A 20,547-nucleotide genomic window follows, 5' to 3' on the forward strand; every position below is an offset into this window, starting at 1 on the left:
AATTAAAAGTTCAGCGTCATCACATTTTATTTTATTCTCATCCAAAGGTGTGTGTGCATACTAAACATAACACTGAGGCCAATTATACCTCAAATGTTTTTTTCCACTTAAAAACCTTTTTATTATTTTTATAGCTACTTCCTCTAGACTCATTTATTAGTTTACATTTGTTTTCAAGAGTTTGGCCACCTCAGAGCAAATTGTATGTTTTGTTGATTACTGAAAGCAAAGAGAGGTAAATACAACCCTTGCAGCAAACAAACATTAGTTGACTTTCTTCAGATGGTAATCTGCTTTTATTTCATTAACTTAAAAATTGATTTAGGACTTTTCATCCACTCTTCCAGGCAGATCACTTCAATTTCAACTTTGCAAATCATAGTGTGTGTGTGTGTGTGTGTGTGTGTGTGTGTGTGTGTGTGTGTGTGTGTGTGTGTGTGTGTGTGTGTGTGTGTGTGTGTGTGTGTGTGTTTTAAAATGAAGTGTCACGCAGTAGTTTGAACTGGGTCATTGCTGGTTTTACTTTTGCTTGATTGAATGTAGAGAACCCACTTCTTCCACCACTAATTTTCATTCATCAACTTTTTCCAGGAATAGACTTGAAATAGAAAGAGGATTCATTGTTTTATAACACTTTTTTTGTCATTGTTGTCTCATAAAGGAATTAAATATAAGGCGTTTGTTTAAGGTTCCAGGCTTTTAATGTGTTCACAACACTGTTTGCGAGGCATCCTACCTTAAAGGTTTTACAGAACAAATGATGGCACTATGTGAAGCATTTACATAGTGTAGTTACAAATGCCCTCTTTAGACCTTTTCTTCACCTTATCAGCTAAAATGATCAAGGGGCCCATATGTTGAGGTGCATCCTGTGTTGAGGCCACAGTGTAATTTCATTGTCATGATCCAAAGTCCAACTGTTGCAACATGCAGCAACTTCAAATACGGAAAGGACTGGAAAGGATTTATCGGGATAAGGATTTGAAATTATGGGCTCAGTAAGTAACCTGATCTTTATTAGACAAAACCAAATATATCTTAAATGTATACAGAAGTAAAATAATTAAAAGCTCAGTCCGATGTAGCTTTTTGAAGTGAGGACTGGCCTACGGGGAAAGGCTGGTGCCTACACCATCAAAAATTGTAAATGGCATGCCATCAAGACAGGCAAGGCAAGCTGTGCCTTACTAGTTAAAGCTAAAATAGATATTTAGAAAAAGAGAGAAAGAAAGATATCGAAGTGTAAGCAAACTCTCTCCTTACATCCCAGAACAGCTTTCTGTTCCATAAAGGACCTGATATTTTTGCACTAATCTTGCAATTTACCTCCCTCACGTGGCTGCAGCAGGCTTTTGTCTGATAGCAAGGTCGACTACCAGTCTGTCATTTTTCATGGCCCTGACAACAAAGGCTGGGGCTTGTCAAGCAGAGGGGGCACCAGAAGCTTTCAAACATTTGCATCATTATTATACACATGTGCAGATGCGTGTGGAAAGTGTACATCTGTATCAGAAAAAAAAAACTGTGCACTGCACTGCAGCAAGTTAACAATGAATTCCACTGTGATTCATCATCAAGGCATTAGGGTGTATTATAGAGCAGCTTTTAATGGCTCCTTTTGTAAGGAGAGTAAGTTTGTGTGAGGCATTTTGAGCCAAGTAAATACAGAATTCTGCACTGTCAATAATGTCTTTGTCGGTTAATGGTAAATATTTTGAAGATTACAGTAGAAGTGATTTTTAGATATTTTTCCTCTATACAGCACATTTGATATGGTTACTGTCAGTTCAGCGGAATAGTCCTAATACTTCTTCAGCCAGGGAGGAGTGCAGAAAGGTGAAGATGTCCAGGCAGAGAGCAGCAAGATGCAGGAGACAGACTTTCAGCACAGGAAAGACAAGGAAGCACAAAATCATGGAACAGGACAGGCCTTGAATTTACGAGAGATTTGTTACTACTACTATCATGACAGTGTATGTTTCAGTCTCGCCTCCCTCTGCTTGCGTATGTGTAAAATTCACAGCATGCCACTGTTTCATGTAGCATGTTAAATGTGTTCTGTCTAAAAGCACAGCAATAACATGGACTGTTACAGCCTGCCTGTGTTTTGGATCACATAATGAATCAGGTTAAAATGACAATGCCTATCATGAGCTAAGATAAATCCCTCTTATATAATATATTATTTAACCAGGGAAGAGGATCGCAGAGATTAAAAATCCCCCTGAGTGTCCTGGCCAAGATACCAGCAGCACGCAGATTATAGGGGAAACATGGCACAGCCTTGTACTGAAATTGTAATGATATTTAGAAAGTGATGTGAGCACATGGGATCAGAGAGCGTGATGTGATCAAAGATGGGATTAAAAACCATGATGTAACATTTCTAAGATAGCAGTCAATGTAGTATGACGAATAATTTAAAAACAGATATGCAAAAATATATATCAGGTTTCCATTCCTTAAAGTGAAAACATAAAATGGATAGATAAAATACTAAAATGTATAACACTGATAATAAAAAAACACATCCGATAATTCCAACCCAATAACATAACCTGGAAGTATTCACAGCTAAATTAGTTCATATTTAAATCATTAATAATAATTATGGACTTATATTCATAATTCGGATTTGGAGGTGAGACTAAAGTCTTGTGTTGCTCCATTGCAGGTACTCATGAAGGATGACTAACACTCACCTGAGCAGAGACTGATCTACTGTGGCCATAGGATGGGAAAAAGTGTAATAGTAGCCTATGCCCTGTGGGCAATAGGTGGACCTGTGGGCCTTCACCACTTGTATTTAAGAAGAGACAGCCATGCTCTCTTATGGATGCTAACCCTGGGAGGGTTTGGGTTTGGCTGGGTTAGAGAGCTCATACGTATCCCTGCGTATGTTGGTGAGGCCAATCGAGATGCAGAGAGTGAGAGAAAAAGACCCCCTATCGTGGTCCCTCCACCTGTAAGCCCTGTCAGATTTGCTGGTCAGGTGTGCGTTGGGATCTACTTTGGCACCGTGGCTCTGATAGGACTGAACTCCCTCAGCTTCTTCTACTTGATCGTTCTGCCTTTATGTGTGGGTGCAGGGGTACATCTGGTCTCCAGTGTTGGCCAACAGACCTCCGACCTCCAAAAAACCTTGACTGCTTGTCTCATAACTTCCCCAATCTTCTATGGCAGCACCTTGTCCCCTCTTCCTATTAGCCTGGCTGCCAGTGTCACTGCTACCCAGCACCGCAGGTTCAAACCACAACAGACACATCGGAGCACACAGGAACTAGGTGATGATCTCACAAATTTAACAATATCATCTGATTTCATTTTACGCACAGATAACATTGCTTCTCTCTGAATTTTCAAGGCCTCCGAAAATAGCTTTTTTTTTTCTCCTCTCTCTCTTTTTTCCAGGTCCTCGGCTTTACAGGCTCGGTCTAGCTTGGCTGGCCTTCTCTGCGCCGCTGGGTTACTGTATTTTCCATAACACCACAGCCACACTGTACTACCTGTCTGACTGTGTGGCAGCATTGTTGGATATTTTCTGGTTTCTGCCTTGGCTCAGAAGTGTGTTGGAGTACATTCTTTTAATGCCATATCGGATTTTGTGTGTTTTTACTGGAGGGGGATTCTACGAAGAGACTTGGAGGAAGGTGCTAGAAATATTGCTCAAAGAGTACACTGAGAGAGAGAAAGAGGCTCTGCAGGTAAGCATTTGCATATTTCTGAAAATAAGCGATGATAGTTTGAGGTGTATGCTCAATGTCAGTCTGTACATTTTTAGTGAGTAAATGTATTGCTATGGCATATTGATCATTTACTACTTGTGTATTTACTCACATTGCAGGTATTGTCATTGGAAGCTGAAGCTTCTCTTGAAGAGATAACTCGAAGCTATAGGGAGCTGGCCAAGACATGGCATCCGGACCACAACCCCAGGGAGGACGCTGAGGCAATGTTTGTGAAGGTCCAAGAGGCTTATGAGATCCTTCTACGGCGGCACAGACCCCATCGATTCAAATAGCTGCTCTTTCTTTCTCTCTGTGTTGACTAGCCTCAATAGTTGCAAGGGCAAAGGGATGTGAGACTCTTGATTGCATTGTTTTTTCAGTCATCATAGTCTATTGGAGCACAAATCATGGAGCATAAATCAAGATCATGCACAGAGATTTGCAGTGTGTTGACATTATCACTTGTTAAAAATTTACAGCCACTTGTCACACAGCATTTTAACAGCTGTGTGATTGGTTACTTGGCAGTTTGCTGCCACCTTGTGGCACTACACGTGTAACGTCACCATAAACTATTTAATCTCAATTTGACTTGTGTTTTAATGTCCGCTTGCTCGCTATTAAAAGCTGAACTACCACTGCCATGCACATAACCTTTCATTTTTATTCGCGTGAATGCGAAAACTAATTAGTACACGCCGACAGGGTGTAATAATTGTTTAATATCGCTTTATTGACAGACGACAAAGAGAAAGAGATATTGTAAAATAACCCGCCCTCTCCATTCTCCACTTGCATTTCCGGAAGAGGCCTTGATCACCATCAGTGTCTGATTTTTTTAGAGAATAATTTTACAAAACCTAGCAGTTTACTGGCCATCTTGTAGTCCAGTATCTCTCGAAATAGACATTCATATGCAACAGTCTTTGGTCTTCTGTACAGCCTCTGTACAGTTTTTTTTCTAATGGCACGAATTTCATCACATTTTTGCCACCTGCACCCGGAGCTGACATGCATCGATGCATTCGACAATCACTGAATCAAGAGCTCTGTTGTACAATTATTTGGTCTGTATCCCAGCATGGGCCCGGAAGTTGTTTGGGATTCCCAGGTAAAGAAAAAAAATCCCGGAGATGCTGTCGTCGCCTGGGAAAACAAACAGCTATCCAGACATTTAAAAAGGAAAACACCGATCGGTTGCCAGGTAAGGAAGAGGCTTGCGGACCTCACCGCGGCACTCGGTTAGACCATCCGTCGGGTTTTAATCTGGAAGTACGGCATGTTTTTGAGGAGTTGGTAGGGTGAATGCCATTCGTCGTGTGGTCGGGTGCCATAGCAACGGCTCATGAGAAACATTGTATAGCTCAGGCCAGTTTGACGTGCTCGATGTTGGATGACAGCTGCGTTCATGCGGACAATCTGGACAGCGGCAACTCCTGCAACAAATTGCCGTTGCTGTCTCGCCGTTGTCTCGCCCGTGCGTGAGCTGATTGGTGTCAAAAAACGGACCAAATACAACCGAGCAGCTAAAACAAGTAGCCGCGGATATTTGGAGAAGCGTGATAGTTATTTGGAAATGCCTATGTTTTATACGGCACAATCGCCCATCTCGGGCAGGAAGGATTGTCAGGAAAGGATCGGCGCTGGTGCGCGTCCCTTTTTTTTAATCGCCGTGCCCTGGTGAGACTGGTGCGTCTCCCGGCTGCATCAGCGCCTGTTGCTCCCCATGCGCGGCCAATGCGAGGATATTAATTTTCCCTGCGATGTGTTGTCTCCGCCTCCCCCCGCCCCCCTCCCCTTCCTCCGGCTCGCTCCACAGTCTCCTCCGTGTCCACTGTTGTCATCCATTTGAGCAAAAGGTGCAGCACTGTACATCTGGATCTTCTGACTCTTTGTTTGTTTTTTGGTTCTTTCTTTTTTTTTCAACATTATGTTCAACATAAAATCAAATAAAACATCATCTGCTCTGATCACATAAAATCAACATACCTAATGTCTGGAGATGCTGGAACTCAGCACCGCCAGTGCAGTCTACATACCTCACTTTGTTGTCTGCTGTGGAATAACAATGTTCTGTGGATCCTACAGTACATTTCTCCCGTGATATATTGCACGAATACACAGGGGTGGACAAAATAACAGGAACAAATAATCATCATATATCATAATAAACTTAAACTACAGCAAATAAATATAACCTCTAACCTTATCTTAACAAAAATGCAATGTTATATGCTATATAACATTGCATAATTAACAATTAATAAAATATATACATATAAAATTATATATATTTAGATAGATAGATAGATAGATAGAATTATGTTTATTCTTTTGATATCTCTGCTCTCTTTTTTTTGTGCAACTGTAACGCTAAATTACCCTCCTGGGAAGTTTGACCTTATCTTATTTTGACATCTTAAAATTGACTTTTGTTGAGATCACATCAAAGCTTCAAATCAAAGATGTAGTTTTTAGAGGTGTTGCATCAAATTGCTTTATAGTGTAAAGAGTTCCAGTTATTTTTTTCCACCCCCTTAAGTTTTAACTCCTCCTTCAACTCTCTTGGCCATTAGCGCTCTATAAATGAGGAGCCTCTCAGATTCATTTGCCGGCCACGGTGCAGAAGAGTCTACATTGATACAGAAATAGCAGGGCAGAACAAAAGTTTACTTGATTAGTTTATTACTTTGAACTTATTCTTAGACACTTGGATTGAAAGCATAACGCTATCTGTTTTCTAGCCTTTTTCTTGTACCAACAAACAGCTGTGTAGTAATATATTTTATATGGTTAGTATCAAAGGCAAATCACATTTTCATGTAACGTTTTGGCAACGATGATTATGAATGGAAAGAAAGTAATATTTATCTGTTTTTAAATCACATTTCTGTAGGCATCTGGTGAGATAATGAATGCTGATGACTGCAATGGGCGCTCATATGCACAAGGTAAGTTTATACATACAAGAAAGAGACTACTATACGTTTGTGTGCACTGTCTCCAGACATTAATGTTTACTTTAATAACATGGGCATATTTGTGTTTCAGGTAATGGAGGAGAGTCATCAACAGAACAGGATTTTTATGGCACGCTGCAGGGCCCTTCAGCGAGATCTCCAAACAGTCAGCAGTCCTCACCACACCGCTCCCTTAGTGGTCAGTTATCATTGTTTTCTTGCATTGTCGCCACATTGGTCGGTCACTATGAAATTCGTCCTTAAAATTATGCGCGAGAGTGAATGTGTTTTTACCTCGTCCTCTCTCTACACAGCAAACTCCATCAAGGTTGAGCTGTGCAGTGATGATGAGTCACCAGGTGCTCCACAGCCAGAGAACAGAGAAACTGTGAGGGACGATAGCAGGAGGGATGACAGAGGGGAGCCCATGGAAGAAGGCAACGCCGAGTTCACTGGAGCTGGAAGAGACAGAGCGAGCATTTACAGTGAGATGGCCAGTCCAAATGCTGCTTCGCCAGGACCCATCCGGCTCCCCAGCGGGAAGCTCCAGTGTGAGGTTTGTGGGATGATCTGCATCGGGCCCAACGTGCTGATGGTGCACAAGCGTAGCCACACAGGTGAGACCAAGCAGGCAAGGTGGTGATTATGCCAGTACATGCAAATACATTTTATGGACACAATGATTTATTAACCTAAATGTCACTATATAAAGGCAATACTTTAAATGATTTAGCTCTAAAATCCTCAGTCTATCCATGTGTTCATAGGTGAGAGGCCGTTCCAGTGTAACCAGTGTGGGGCATCCTTCACCCAAAAGGGGAACTTGCTGCGCCACATCAAGTTGCATTCGGGAGAGAAGCCGTTCAAATGTCCCACTTGCAACTATGCTTGTCGCCGGAGAGATGCCCTGGCTGGACATCTGCGCACACATGCAGGTAATTCAGTGAGATTAACGTGCAATAACACACAACTTCACACATAAAGACATATTCCATGAAGAGGTTTTTCATCAGCGTACTTGCTCAGTGTATTATTGAACGTAGGTGTGGCATAATAATATCATTCCTTAACGTGATTAGGTATACAGTGTGAAACACTGGTAAGTGGTAGAACTTACGGTAGAAGCGGATTCATTAGAACTGTCCATTTCCCCATTCTGTGAAGCTCAGAGGAAATAGGTCTTCGTTACCAGAATTTACTGTAGAACACATCACAAAATATGACATTTAAGATTTTGAAAACAGGAAATCCTGTTGGGTTCTTTCAATTTGTGAACGCATGTTGAATAGGTGTTCACATACAGTCTAGGTCTTGGTGGATCTCCATAGGTCTCACAGGTTCATTTTCGAAGAAAAGATTCTTGCAAACTGGATTACAGCAAATTGACGTCAGTCTTTCCGACGGCTCACTAAGATGGAACGTTGCGGTCAAGAGATACGTGTTTTTCTGTCGTCATTGGTGAGCAACATAGAACAATTTCAGGAATTGCACATCTGTGGGGAATTCCATTCTCTTAAATAGCCAATAATAAGTTATTTTTTTCATTAAAAAAAAAAAACAACTCCCATAAACACTATTTCAGTTTAATCACTGTTTTTAGGCAAAAATTACCTTATATTCCATCAGCAGTATCCATTAACTAGGGGGAAGTTTTGGCTCTTTTATTGAACTGGAAGAAATCAGTTCAATATATTTTTCTTTGAATTGCAGTCTCTTCTCCAACGGTGGGAAAACCTTTTAAGTGCAGCTACTGTAGTCGCAGCTACAAACAACAGAGCACACTTGAGGAACATCTAGACCGCTGCCATAACTATTTGAAGAGTCTGGACCACCAGACAGCAGTCAACACACAAACAGCACCAGGTAACACACCACACACACAAAACTCTCTAACTTCTTTAGAGTGTTGGCCTGTAGGTTTCTACATGATTGAACATGGAAATATACAGAATAAAGCAAGTTTAACATATTTACATATTTAAGTTACTTTCTATTTTGACAACTGGGGGCTTTCTTTTTGCAGGTGAAGAGTCAGCAAATATGGAGATTATTACTAAACCTGTGCTCCAGCCATCCAATGAAAAAATCCAGTTTGTGGATAGACTGGCTATTAGTATCACCAAACGCAAGAGGTCAACACCACAGAAGTTTTTGGGTGAGTTTGTTTTTTTGTTTTTTTTTTATAATAAATAATACTATATAATAAATAATGATGTATTTTCAGCTTCATGAAGGACTGTTGAAGTACAGAAATAATAAGAACCTGGTCTGGCATCATAAGAACTGTCAAATACCATCAGCTGTCCTGCAGCTCAAATCAGCTAAATGTCAGGATGCTTTTGCCAGTTTGGAGAGACCGGGTTCACGTTGAACCAGGACAGTGAACCAGATGGAGCAGATGAAGTCAGTCCAGAAGATCCTATAACTTAATCATTGTTTATCACTGATCCTTTTCATAGGTGAAAAGCACATGCGCCTTGACCTACCTGACGCACCTTATGAATTGTCCTCTGGTTCTGAGAAGGAGGGGGACCTCATGAGCTCTCAGCCTGCTGGGGACTCTACTGTGCTGGGTGGTTCATGCCTCCAAGGCGCCAGGGGTAAAGGTGAGAACCATGAGTCGCCTACACTGTCTCAGCTCCATCCTGCCTTCCTGACGGAGCTCCGCGCGGTTATGGGCTCCATCAACAGCAACGTGACTCCTCAGGGCCCCCGAGCCCATGGTGGAGGTGGGCTAGCAGCAATGTCTCTTGGCCTGGCTGGGCGGGAGGCAGGCGAAGGCCGTGTTGACCAACCCTCAGCCCATAGCCATACCACTTCGCCCAATGGCTGTCCCGACTCTACAGACACAGAGAGCACAGCAGAAGAGCAGAGCACAAGGGCTACAGCCCCGACAAGTACCTCCAACAACCACCACCTCCACTACCAAACCCCAGCACTGCCCCGCAGCCATCCCACTTCCAGCCCCAGCCAGGCCAAAGATGTGGACCCAGAGTGGGATAGAGCGTGTCCTGTGCCCCCCACCATAGTAAAGAGGAGCCCTAGTTCACCCCTTTCTTCCAGGGAGACTGTGCAGGTGTTAGGCAGGGACGGCAGGCCTGTGCGCTCCTTCCACTGCCAGCACTGCCGCATTCTCTTCCTGGACCATGTCATGTTCACCATCCACATGGGTTGTCATGGGTTCCGCCAACCCTTCGAGTGCAACATCTGTGGCCACCGCAGCCAGGACCGCTACGAGTTCTCGTCTCACATCAGCCGTGGAGAGCACCAGGTGGGCTGAGGAGAGGGGCTCGTGGCAGGTTGAGGAGAGGTGACTGCTGCTCTCTAAAGTTGTGGGCTCATGTTTGTTCTGCACCAGATAAGTTGCTTTAAATCCCTAGTGTAAGTAAAAAGATTTGTGGTTTTATGGTGAGATTATTTATGATACTTAAGCAGACGCAAATGAAGAATCTTTTCACAGCACCATTTAAAGTTTAGTGGAGGCAGATTACGTTCTATGATTGATTGCACTCCCATATCAAATCATCTGGCAAGACTACTGGTTTTGCTTCAAAAGTGCCTTCTTGGGGGATTTCCTCTTAACTAAAAAAAAAAAAAAAAAAGTGGGTTGGGGGGGTCGGGGACTGGTGCTCAAAAATTTTGACTAGCCATCTTTTCCTAAGTGATTTAGTGAGCACTTTTGAGAGGTCATGCATACAGGCATTTAAGAAAAGCATGGCATGTACATTTCAAGAATTATATTTGCTATGCTTAGTGTGCACTGAGACCTTTGTTTTTTCTGGTTAAGGAGGGTATATTGTGTAGGGCGTCAGGTAAGCTTAATATGCACTGAGAGCTTTGTGCCTCTGGGTTTGGGAGGAGCTTTTGTCACAGACGAAGCACAGAAGTGGACTGCCTTAACTCCTACAGTAGTACGCTGCTGCAGGAATATATATTGTTTACAGCATGGTTAAACGGTGTGCGAAGTCACAGCCGCACAGTGAGAAGACTATCAGGACAAAGCAAAATCATGAAGGAAGTGAACTTGAAAACATTCACTTGGGAGTGGAAGAGGCATTCAGGGCTCAGATGTAAAACTGGTGTTTGGATGTTAAAGTGAGCCTTAGAAAACTGGTGCAGATCAGACCATGAGCCATGTAGTGTACAGCAAGAGCCTGACTGAGATGGCCCAGGGTGCTATACCTATACGGGATTGCACTTTTAGGTTCCCTGCTTATATATGAACATCTTTGCCGACGCACTTGACGGCTTTACACATTTTTTTTTTCTGTGATTGTTCTACTGCACTGATAAATCGCATAATACTCACAGTAACTGATCATCTAATTTGCAACACCAGTGTATTTTTAACGGAGCCAGCCTTCTACAGAATCCCACAGCACTGCACTGGTTCTGTGGTCTACACTCAAGTTTGCTGCAATGTGTGACTAAGAATTCAATATCATTTCAACTAAAATAATTCTTTTGTGGTTTTGCTCTCAGCAGCCGAGGCTGAGATTTTAAACAATTTCCATAATGTCAGTGAATTAACAAATTAATTATTTAAAAATTAAGTAACAAATCGGTTTGAATCTGTTCAGTTATCACTTGTGATTATCTATTTAGTGTTGTTTGTTTCAGCCTTGGTGTATTTAATCAGCTATATTCCAAATCTTATCCAGCATATTCCTCAAGTCCATGAAATGTTACCTCCTGCTTCTTTATAGCACCCAAATACCTTATTGCTACAGTATGGTGAGTTATCTGATAATGTTAATATTGGGAACATGAATGAGACCAAACTCAGTATTCTTACTTGTTATTGTGGGTTTGCTGCTTCATAGTTTAACTTGATTTCCTTTAATCGCAGGCAAAAATGTACTTGAAAACTGTCTGAGGAAAAAAGTAATCTAAAAATGCACTTGGTTTGATAAGTAGAGAAATGTGTGTGAATGGAATATAGCATGTGTGCTTGTCATTTTCTGCTTTTACCTGAATCGTGAATTATTTTTGAAATGTGAAGTAATTTCAAGAAGTGAAAATGAGGCATGGGTTTTTGTCTCCTTGTGTGGACTTTTCAATGTTATACAATATTTTGTGAATGATGTAACATGACAAAACACTTTACCTCAAAGTTAAAGATGTACAACTGCCTCATTATTTCAAAAAGTCATGTTGCTTTCCGAGATGTTCTTGCAGTTACAAATGCGTGCCCCTCGATATTCTCAAAACTTTTTACTGTCAATAAAGTTAAGTTTATTGTAAAAGTGATTTTCTCTAGTTTTTGATTTTCAGTCACTGAAAATACATTAGTACATTTCTCTTGTGTGACACAAATACAAATAATAAGCAGATTAAAAATTAAATTGATTATAATTATTATATAAAATTTTTAATTTAACAAAGATAGCAATTTTAAAATCCCACATCATACAGGCTTTACAGGGACTAAGGTAACAAATTCCTATAGATATAATGTTAAGACACTATTCCTTTAAATGTGCTTTACTGCGTTTAAATGAACAATTTATAGTTGAGTAGAAAAAATAACACCACTTTTTCAGATTTTTCATTCGTCCATATCAGATTTTAGGATGTAAAGAATTGACATTCATGATTTGGGAAGCGGCGTGTAATCCTTGTAATTCTATTTAAAGTTACAGAGACTGATTACAGAGTATTGAAAGATTAAATAATGTTTACGTGCAGAATCACATGTGAGGATCACTTACGGATGGCTTTAACGTGCAGGATATTGCCCCTCGGGGAAATCTGTCTCACAGCCAAGTTGCACACAGGACATACAGAGACTTGAACACAAAACATTAAAAAAAACATCAAATGTATTACATGTATGAAAACACTAAAATCCTCAACAAACTAGAGACCAGAGCGATCCACAAATGACCTTCTCATTCAGCATCATGTTCACGTTTTCAGAATTTAAATTCATTAGATAAGAAATGTTAATCAAATATTTTTCAGTGAAGTAAATGTCTGATGAAACAGAGGGAGTACTTACAATTTCACACATTTTCTTTAATAAAGAAAATTGCAGTTTTCAAATGAGTGTCACAGAAAACATATTGTACATTGTAAGTCTCAATTTTAAAAGAACTATATATACTGTATCTACAAAACATAGAACATCACTGTAATAAATCAAAATTTGTAAATAATATTTGTGCACTGTCGATAACAAAGGTTAAGCCGTTAGAGATAATCTGTGTATTCCTTTTGCAAACACATGAAATGGGTTCATGTTAACAATGAATAGAGCTAAAGTTAAAGTTAAAGCTGAAAGTTAGACTGCTTCATTTTTTACGTGACCTTTGGGCTTGTGTGACAGACCTTTGTTTTGTCTCTTTCAGGTAGGTTTTGACCTTTTTTTCCTCTGCAGTGGAAAATCTGCTTTGGCTACTCCTACATACAAATTCCAGGCACAAATTTAACCCAAACCCTACAGTGAATGACAACAGTTAATTATCCACAATGAATAAATCAGAAGCAAAAATCCCTGTCAACATAAAAGTCAGATACGTCTAGATAGAATAATCTTTCTTACTTGCAAAGAAAGCGAGCTGCAGACATGCGTGAGCATCAGTGCACCCATCACCACCCTTGTGAAGATAAGAAAGCAGAAAACATCTGGTGAATAAAGCATTGGACACTAAAGAGGAGTTGTACAGTGTGTTTTAATTTTGATCAACAGGGTATTCTGACAATTTAACCCATAACCACATGTGGAATTCAAATCCATGTCTTAGTGCAACTATCACTATATATATATATTTCTTTTTTTTCTGTTTTGCAGACTTGATGTCAACAGTTCATGAAAATACCACATGATCGTCCACACCCAGTGCAATGCACAGAAGATCAATATGGCTACTTATAGGACTTGGCACAACTTGAGAAACATGCATACCTGTGGTATGCGCAGCTTTTACACTTCTGAGGAAACAATCTGCTTGCAATCCCTTTGTGAATACACTGAGCTGCAGACATGAATTTACAAAGCATTGCCTATTGCCTACTACCTGTCATCAACAGGAAGCTTTCAGAAAACATGCAGCTTTTATTGATTCTCTCATTTATTGTTTTACATCTTTTAGCCGCTACACACCACAAATACATTATAGCTGACTTGTTTTTCAGGCATGTTTTATTTTTATTATTTTTTAAAATTTTTGAATACATTTGTTCCTAGTTTCATTCTAACCGCAGCTTTCCATTTCTTTCATTCCACTGATCACAGAGAACAACAACAAATTATCTTTAGTGTTAGTGTCAAATCTTCTTAACTGTTTTTGATACTGCAGTTTAAAGTAAAAACAAAACAACAAAACTACTTTGAAAAGCCTTCCACACGGTGCATTCAAGTGCTAATGGGAATGTCAGACATCTAAGAATTCAAGTTGTTCTCCAGATTTCCAAGGCAGTGTTTTTGGAAATCTTACTCAGAAGGAAAACATGAAATCATGTTGAAACAGATAATGGAAATCTTCAGGGTTTTTTTTTCATTTGCATTAAAATTGCAATGACAAGACTTTTCACTTAAATACACCAATACTAAGGCTCAGCTATAGAACAATACCACAGAGTGATAATTATTTTTGATTAAAGGACATTATCTGTGATTACCGATCTAGCAAATGAATGCTGCACCAATTTAATTAATTACTAACTGAACTATTTAAAAATTAAATTAACTGATTACTTTAGTTGATATCTTGATTTCTCATTGGTTACTTATACAGATTACCATGAATAAAGGAAGCTAACCTTTTTCTCTGGCAAGTTTCTGTGTCATTCACTTTGAAGAACTGCGGCAGGTGCCCTTTCTGTTTCACAACCAGCACAGGACAGGGTGAGGTTTATTTTACTCACAGGTGGTCTATGATCTACAGTTGTATGCAAAGGTTTGGGTAAAATATATATTCTGATTCTTTTTTTAAGTGAAAACAAGTAAATACAACCCCTGCGGCAAACAGACATTAAAAATTAACATTTCTTCCATCAGTGTTACTTTACTCTTACTTTTTAAAAATTTCATAAACTTAAAAAAAATAGCCACAAAAACTAACGGTGACATGTTTGGACAATAATAACTGTTACATGTTTGCACAGTCACCCTCCCCACCCTTGGGAAATATCAAAGCTTGCAAGGGCTTTTTTCAGAAGCTACGAGTCTTTCTGTTGTTTAGGAATTGTCACCCACTCTTCCTGCAGATCACCTTCTGAGATATTTTTAGGTTGTTTTGCACGCACAGCATGTTTAAGATCTACCCACAGATTTTTCTGTGATGCTTAGGTCAGGAGAGTGAGGGTAGTTCCAAAAGGTTCAGGTTGTGTTACTTGAAGTAGTTCATGGTGGATTCCGGGACCCGTGTTGCATCGTTGTCCTGTTGCGTAAACTAGCCTCTTTTCGGTTTCAGGTTCTTAACTGGCTGCAGGACATTTGTGCACACAGAATTTGCTGATATTAAGTAAAATGCATCCGGCCTATTTCAGTTTTAATTGGTCTTAGAGGAACTCACTTGTTTTGTTCGTACAGCCCACGACCGAAGAAGGGGAGCGCACCTGCTCCATTAGTTACCTGAGGTTGTGTCCGTTATTTCAATTAAAACGTCTAACCTTTCATAAGATTGTTTTCTTAATCTCATATACCCTGGGTGACTGTATTATAAACGAACTAGCAACAATTGACAAACTCGCAGACTTTATAAAGTCAGTCACTGTTACCTGCTAAAACTAGCATACGGATGCGTTAATGTTATTAGCTTAACTTACCTTAGCATACCTAGCTAGCACGATACGGATGCGGTTAGTTAGCAGCCAACAGAAAGGAGTTGACTCGACGCTTCAGGTAGGCTACCGCTCTGTCAATAACTGTTTATCAGTTGTAAATGTTAACATGATTGTATTATTGCCAGATAAGTATTCATTCACGTAATTTTGTATTTTCCGGTAGACTAACGTTAATGTTAAAGCCTGTTCTGGTCACTGCTATTACGATTTTAGCTAACAGTTTGAACACTATTTAAAAGTTAGTTACCTAACGCTAACTTAAAATTTATTTTTCCTGCCCAAAATGTAACTGTTTGGTAAGATTGAGTTAGTGTTGGATACGTTTATCCACAACTTTGTTTTATTTGTCAACTTAAGTCTCCTTAAACGTTGTGATTTGAATTAAGGCCACTAGATGGCAGCCTTTTACTATTTCTAAGTCAGCACTGCTCAGTGATGCTCTCGCTGTTAGGCACCTCATGCATTGGTGCCCTCAGTACTGTCTTAAGGCAGCGCTATTCAACATCACTGATAACCTATGACTACACAGTGGTAGTAATCAGGATGCTTTCATAAACAATGCCGTGAGTAGTTTTTATTCAACAATAAACTTCATACAAAGTGACCACCTGTTGCCTTCACAACACCAGTTTTCCTCGGTGCACTCATGCACAGTTTTTCAAGCTGCTTTGCTAGTACAGTATGTTGTTCCTGTTCCTGTAATCCCACGCTGACTCCATGATGCTAAGATCAGGGCTCTGTGCAAAATGTGTCTTGTTGCTGTAGATAGTTCTTTGTTCTGCTCTAGCTGTGTGTGTTGGGGTCATCATCATAGGACAGTATGAATTAGGCACCAAGACGCCTCTCTGAATGGTATTGTGTAATGGATAAGAATCTAAACATCTAAAATGCCCAGACCTTCTGCATAGTACGGTACTGTATGTTTTTAGCTCAGTGCAGGTTCTTGCTGCATGTTTCCTCTTACTCCACATGAAGGTAAATTTTTGCAGCTGCTGTAATTTAGGAAAATGAAGGCAGTCACAGGTTTTGTCTTGAAATCCCAGCATGGCCGTCTGGTGTGTTTGTATGGAGCACCCTTTCCTGAGGACTAATTCATAAACAGTTAAAAGAGGTCCAAAGCACAGGATGAATTTCCCCAAGCTGATAAATATCTGCTATCCTTATGATTTCTCTTCCAAGATCTTAGAGGAGCATGCCAAATGCTGTACAACCTTGAACATGAAGACCCAGAGGGAAGCGTCTCAGGGGACAGATGCCCACTATAAATAAGACAGAGGACTTCCTTAACAAAAATCTCCATACCCTGGCAGTGCAAACACAAGTGAGTGTTTGCACACATTCATACCTGGACTAATGTGTCCAAGTATGACATGTGTCAGTTTACAATTCACCTGACTTACATCTTCCCTCCACCCCACAGTTCTCCATAAGCCAGCTCATTCACCTGTCTTTCAAAAAGTGCATCAGGCAGACTTGTTTAAATCCTAGATAATTTATGATAGAAACCTTCTGGCTGCTAGACAAATGTTTAGTTGGTAGCCTATCAAAATAAGAGCAATTATTCTATCAAGCTAACACACCCATTTGTCTTTCAGATGATTCAAATGCCAGAAAACTTTATGACTGGCAGCCAAGCAAAACAAATATGTCTCCCCACATGCTTGCTGTTCAGAGAAGCTGCACACTGCAGCTGTTCCCTGAACGGGATACGATGTGCATGTGATATCAGTTAATGCTCTTATTGTGTCATTTCAGTTATAAAGAGAATGTGTTTATTTTTCTGCTGCTGTGTGTCACCTAAGGACGCGTTCAGGTGCACTCAGGGTGCAGTTAATCTTTCGATGTTCTCCTCTTCAAGACAGTGTTGAGGGCTCAGTCCCCCTTCAGCCTTATTTGATGGTTGTAGCATCGCAGATTATGACATTTACAGAGCAGTTTTTGTAATTTAACTTTGCACTTCGGACATTGCTCTTGTCAACAACATGCAGTATTTAATGTCACTAAATTAAACACATTTGTACATAAAATCACAGCTCTTGTGGCTTCTGCAGTGTAGTTCCATGTAGCCCCATGTATTACACTCACACAGTATTCATTTAGGGCCCAGAAGGAACTTTTTAGGGTGTAAAACGTATTGAAAGGCTGCTGGCACAGTTTGTAGGATAGCTCTGGCTCTGGAAGTGATTAGCCCTCAAAGCTTGGGTGAGTATATTGCAGAAAGACAGGGGTGGGTGGGAGCAGTATCGAATGTGTGTGTGTCAGTATGAGTGGGACACAGAGAAAGAGAATGTGTGTGTGTTTTGAGAGACAGAGAGAGAGAAGGGAGACTGGGGCGGTTCTGTTATGCAAGCAGTTCTCAGTATGCATGTAGATTGGAAGATGTGTGGCTCCTGTGGTTGGCTGTCCCCTGTGTCACTGCCTTTAAAAAACAGTTGCCAAGAGAAATGTCTTCTTTACAGGCTTTGGCTGCCAGATGCTGGGGATAATGGATAGAACTGCAAAAGGAAAGATGGAGAGGTGTGTGCAGCCAGCCGCACAGACATGCAACTGAGCACACACACTGATAACAGCACGCGCACACACATTCACATTTGCACACTTTGTGGACAGGGATCCCCATAATACTAACGTAAGGCAAGAATAATTCATCTTCAGGTCTGTGCTGTACAACTGCCACACACACGCTGTGACACACAGGAAGCATTAGGCCTAGTAGCTCGTGTCACTCGGTAAGTGGCCATGAATGAGCACATGGTTGGGGCATGGTTACAGATACCAGAGGTGCCACATTTTGTGGACGTGTGCTGGATGCAAAAGAGGGGAATAGTTGTCTGTGCAGTTGTGAACCAACACATGGGGCGCCAGTGTGTGAATGCAGTAGTGTGTCTGTGAGCGGGACAGCCAGTGACACAGGAATGTGTCATAGCCACTCAGCTCCTAAACTGCAGCAAATAAACATTCCTCTACTGCTGTGTCAGTGCTGAGCCTTCGCCCACTGTTGCTGTAAAACACAGCTTGTAATTAAAACCAAAAACTGAGCATTTCTCCTTTTGTTTCCAGCAGTATTTGTAGATTACAGATAATGGCCCCCATGCCTTCAGACATTCCTCAGTGCTCTTTAGTTACTCAAAGATGGTATGTTGTGGGCCAGATAACGTCAAGGTGGGCCAGCTGCAAAAAAAAATGATCAGAATCATCTTTATTGGTGAAGTGCAATACAGGCGCAGTCATTTTGACTGTGTAGCACAAATGATCTCACATCTAGGCAAATAAAACAATAGATCCTACTATTCAAAAAAACATTATACTTTCAAATCCAGTGTTAGTTTCACTAAGACACGTTTGAATGAAAAGAAGTGTTAACATTCAATACAGCCAGACACATATTGCTGCAATTCATCACTGACTAGTCTGTTGGATTTGAATAAATGCAGGTTTCATCCCTGCTGACAGGTGAAATTATGCACAGGCTTAGGTTGTGTCGCATAGATTCCACCAGTTTGTGCTCATATTTCATGTGATCTCAGGGCTGAAACGTTGCTGTGCTGTACCCATACGTTGTCAGATGTCTGTAAACATATTCTACTGTTGGTTGTCCTTGCCCAAAGTCTTTCCCTGTCATTACAGCTCTGTTTACAGGATGACTTACAGTGTTTGCTAGCACAAGATCTCCCCTAGAATATACAGTGGTTTAAAGTCGCACTCTGACGCACAGTTTTCCGACTAAAACACTTAATCCCAGTGGAACGAATTTTGACATGTCGCCTTATCTGTTTGTTGTCACTTGTCTGGTCTTGCCAGGTTAATCATTCACAGATGTGTGATTGGGGAGTTCCAATTTCTTATTGCCTGTGCCTTCCAAGTCTTTTGTCAAATGGTGCTAAAAGCTGACCATTCATTGTTCGCAATGAACAGAAGACCACTTTATGCATTTAGTCAGAGGTGACGTTTGATTGGTGATAGGGTGTTTGTCTCAGCAGTGTTGCAGTCAAGAAAAGTATTTAATATCAACAAAAAAAATAGGCCAACAGAGGAGGGGCCCATCAAGTCAAGAGAACCAAGAGGTCACGCTGTGTGTGTGTGTGTGTGTGTGTGTGTGTGTGTGTGTGTGTGTGTGTGTGTGTGTGTGAAGGGGGGGTGGGGGGTGTTGATAACTCAAAACATATTATTACCCCATGCAGATTCACTGTGTTCACATGCACGAGGCTAAAATTTAGAACATCTTTATACATGTGTGAAGTGTGCTGGCATGTCACAAACACACACACGCATGCACGCACAAACACCGCAAAGTTATATCCCTCCCACCTTAACTGCAGGGCTCGCTCTCCATCTCGCTCCACAGGGGCACAGAGCCTGACCACAGACATCATACTGATTGCTCACCGTGGTCCAGTGGTCTGTCCACATTCCCACCCTGATTCACTATGTGCAGAAAACCCAACAACGGAAAACAGTGGTTTGAGAGTGTCTGGAGGTTTGCGGACAGCAGCGAGTGTCCGCTGTGTCTCTCCTAAATCTATCCTCCTCGCATCTCTTCAACTGCTCTGCTGCATACCCCAGGAACATGGGAACAGTCGAGCGCAGACCCAAACTGGGTTTTTGACTTGAAGCGAGAGGATAAAATAAGACAGGACACTTCAGTGTTTATATGCTTGCATGCATTCGCTGGGATGAATGTAACCTTCCCTCTCTCCTGTGTGACAGGTTGTGGCAGGCCGGTAGATGATGAAGTGATGGAGATGTTAGGAGGCCACGGCCATTGTGATGCTGGGTGGCTGTTACTCTGGAACTGCCATCTGCTGAAAAGGTCAGTTGCTAGGGGATGATTCTCCTGGACCGTGTCTGCCTCCCAGCTGCCATGCACACACCCACACACACTGGCTTGAGTATGCGCACAAACTCACACACATAAGTGCATATACACACACTCGTGTTCCTTTCATTGTTTCTTCGAAATCTGAATTGATTTTGAGTAAATGTGACCCATTGATTTGACCACTATTAATCCACTTGGTAGTTTTCTGTAACTTTAGGTGAAGTTTAGTTGATTACAGTTCTTTATGCAA

At 41.0% G+C, this 20,547-nt stretch overlaps 2 protein-coding genes across 3 annotated transcripts; both read left to right on the forward strand.

Annotated features, from left to right (window-relative positions):
- The first annotated feature begins 918 nt into the window (after positions 1–918).
- On the forward strand, positions 919–4,369 carry dnajc22 (DnaJ (Hsp40) homolog, subfamily C, member 22). The gene is made up of 4 exons (XM_041058844.1): positions 919–998; positions 2,675–3,284; positions 3,412–3,704; positions 3,845–4,369. The coding sequence occupies exons 2-4, from the start codon at positions 2,735–2,737 to the stop codon at positions 4,019–4,021; spliced, it is 1,020 nt and encodes a 339-aa protein (XP_040914778.1). The 5' UTR covers positions 919–998; positions 2,675–2,734; the 3' UTR covers positions 4,022–4,369.
- A 175-nt stretch (positions 4,370–4,544) lies between these two features.
- ikzf4 (IKAROS family zinc finger 4) lies at positions 4,545–11,898 on the forward strand. Of its 2 annotated transcripts, none has more exons than XM_041066688.1 (8): positions 4,545–4,932; positions 6,625–6,679; positions 6,780–6,887; positions 7,003–7,305; positions 7,456–7,623; positions 8,399–8,551; positions 8,712–8,843; positions 9,148–11,898. In XM_041066688.1, the coding sequence occupies exons 1-8, from the start codon at positions 4,810–4,812 to the stop codon at positions 9,966–9,968; spliced, it is 1,863 nt and encodes a 620-aa protein (XP_040922622.1). In that variant the 5' UTR covers positions 4,545–4,809; the 3' UTR covers positions 9,969–11,898. The 2 variants fall into 2 exon arrangements, with proteins under 2 accessions (XP_040922622.1, XP_040922630.1); XM_041066696.1 differs by lacking the exon at positions 4,545–4,932 and adding an exon at positions 6,297–6,520.
- Positions 11,899–20,547: the final 8,649 nt, after the last annotated feature.

Source organism: Toxotes jaculatrix, chromosome 2 (genome assembly GCF_017976425.1).
Source record: "Toxotes jaculatrix isolate fToxJac2 chromosome 2, fToxJac2.pri, whole genome shotgun sequence".
NCBI classification, from domain to species: Eukaryota; Metazoa; Chordata; class Actinopteri; family Toxotidae; genus Toxotes; species Toxotes jaculatrix.

Coding starts and splice junctions, on each gene's coding strand:
- dnajc22 (XM_041058844.1), top strand. CDS start 2,735: ATGGGAAAAAGTGTAATAGTAGCCTATGCCCTGTGGGCAATAGGTGGA. Junction 3,285..3,411: donor TCGGAGCACACAGGAACTAG/GTGATGATCTCA, acceptor TCTTTTTTCCAG/GTCCTCGGCTTTACAGGCTC. Junction 3,705..3,844: donor GAGAGAAAGAGGCTCTGCAG/GTAAGCATTTGC, acceptor CTCACATTGCAG/GTATTGTCATTGGAAGCTGA.
- ikzf4 (XM_041066688.1), top strand. CDS start 4,810: ATGGGCCCGGAAGTTGTTTGGGATTCCCAGGTAAAGAAAAAAAATCCC. Junction 6,680..6,779: donor TGGGCGCTCATATGCACAAG/GTAAGTTTATAC, acceptor TTTGTGTTTCAG/GTAATGGAGGAGAGTCATCA. Junction 7,624..8,398: donor ACATCTGCGCACACATGCAG/GTAATTCAGTGA, acceptor TTTGAATTGCAG/TCTCTTCTCCAACGGTGGGA.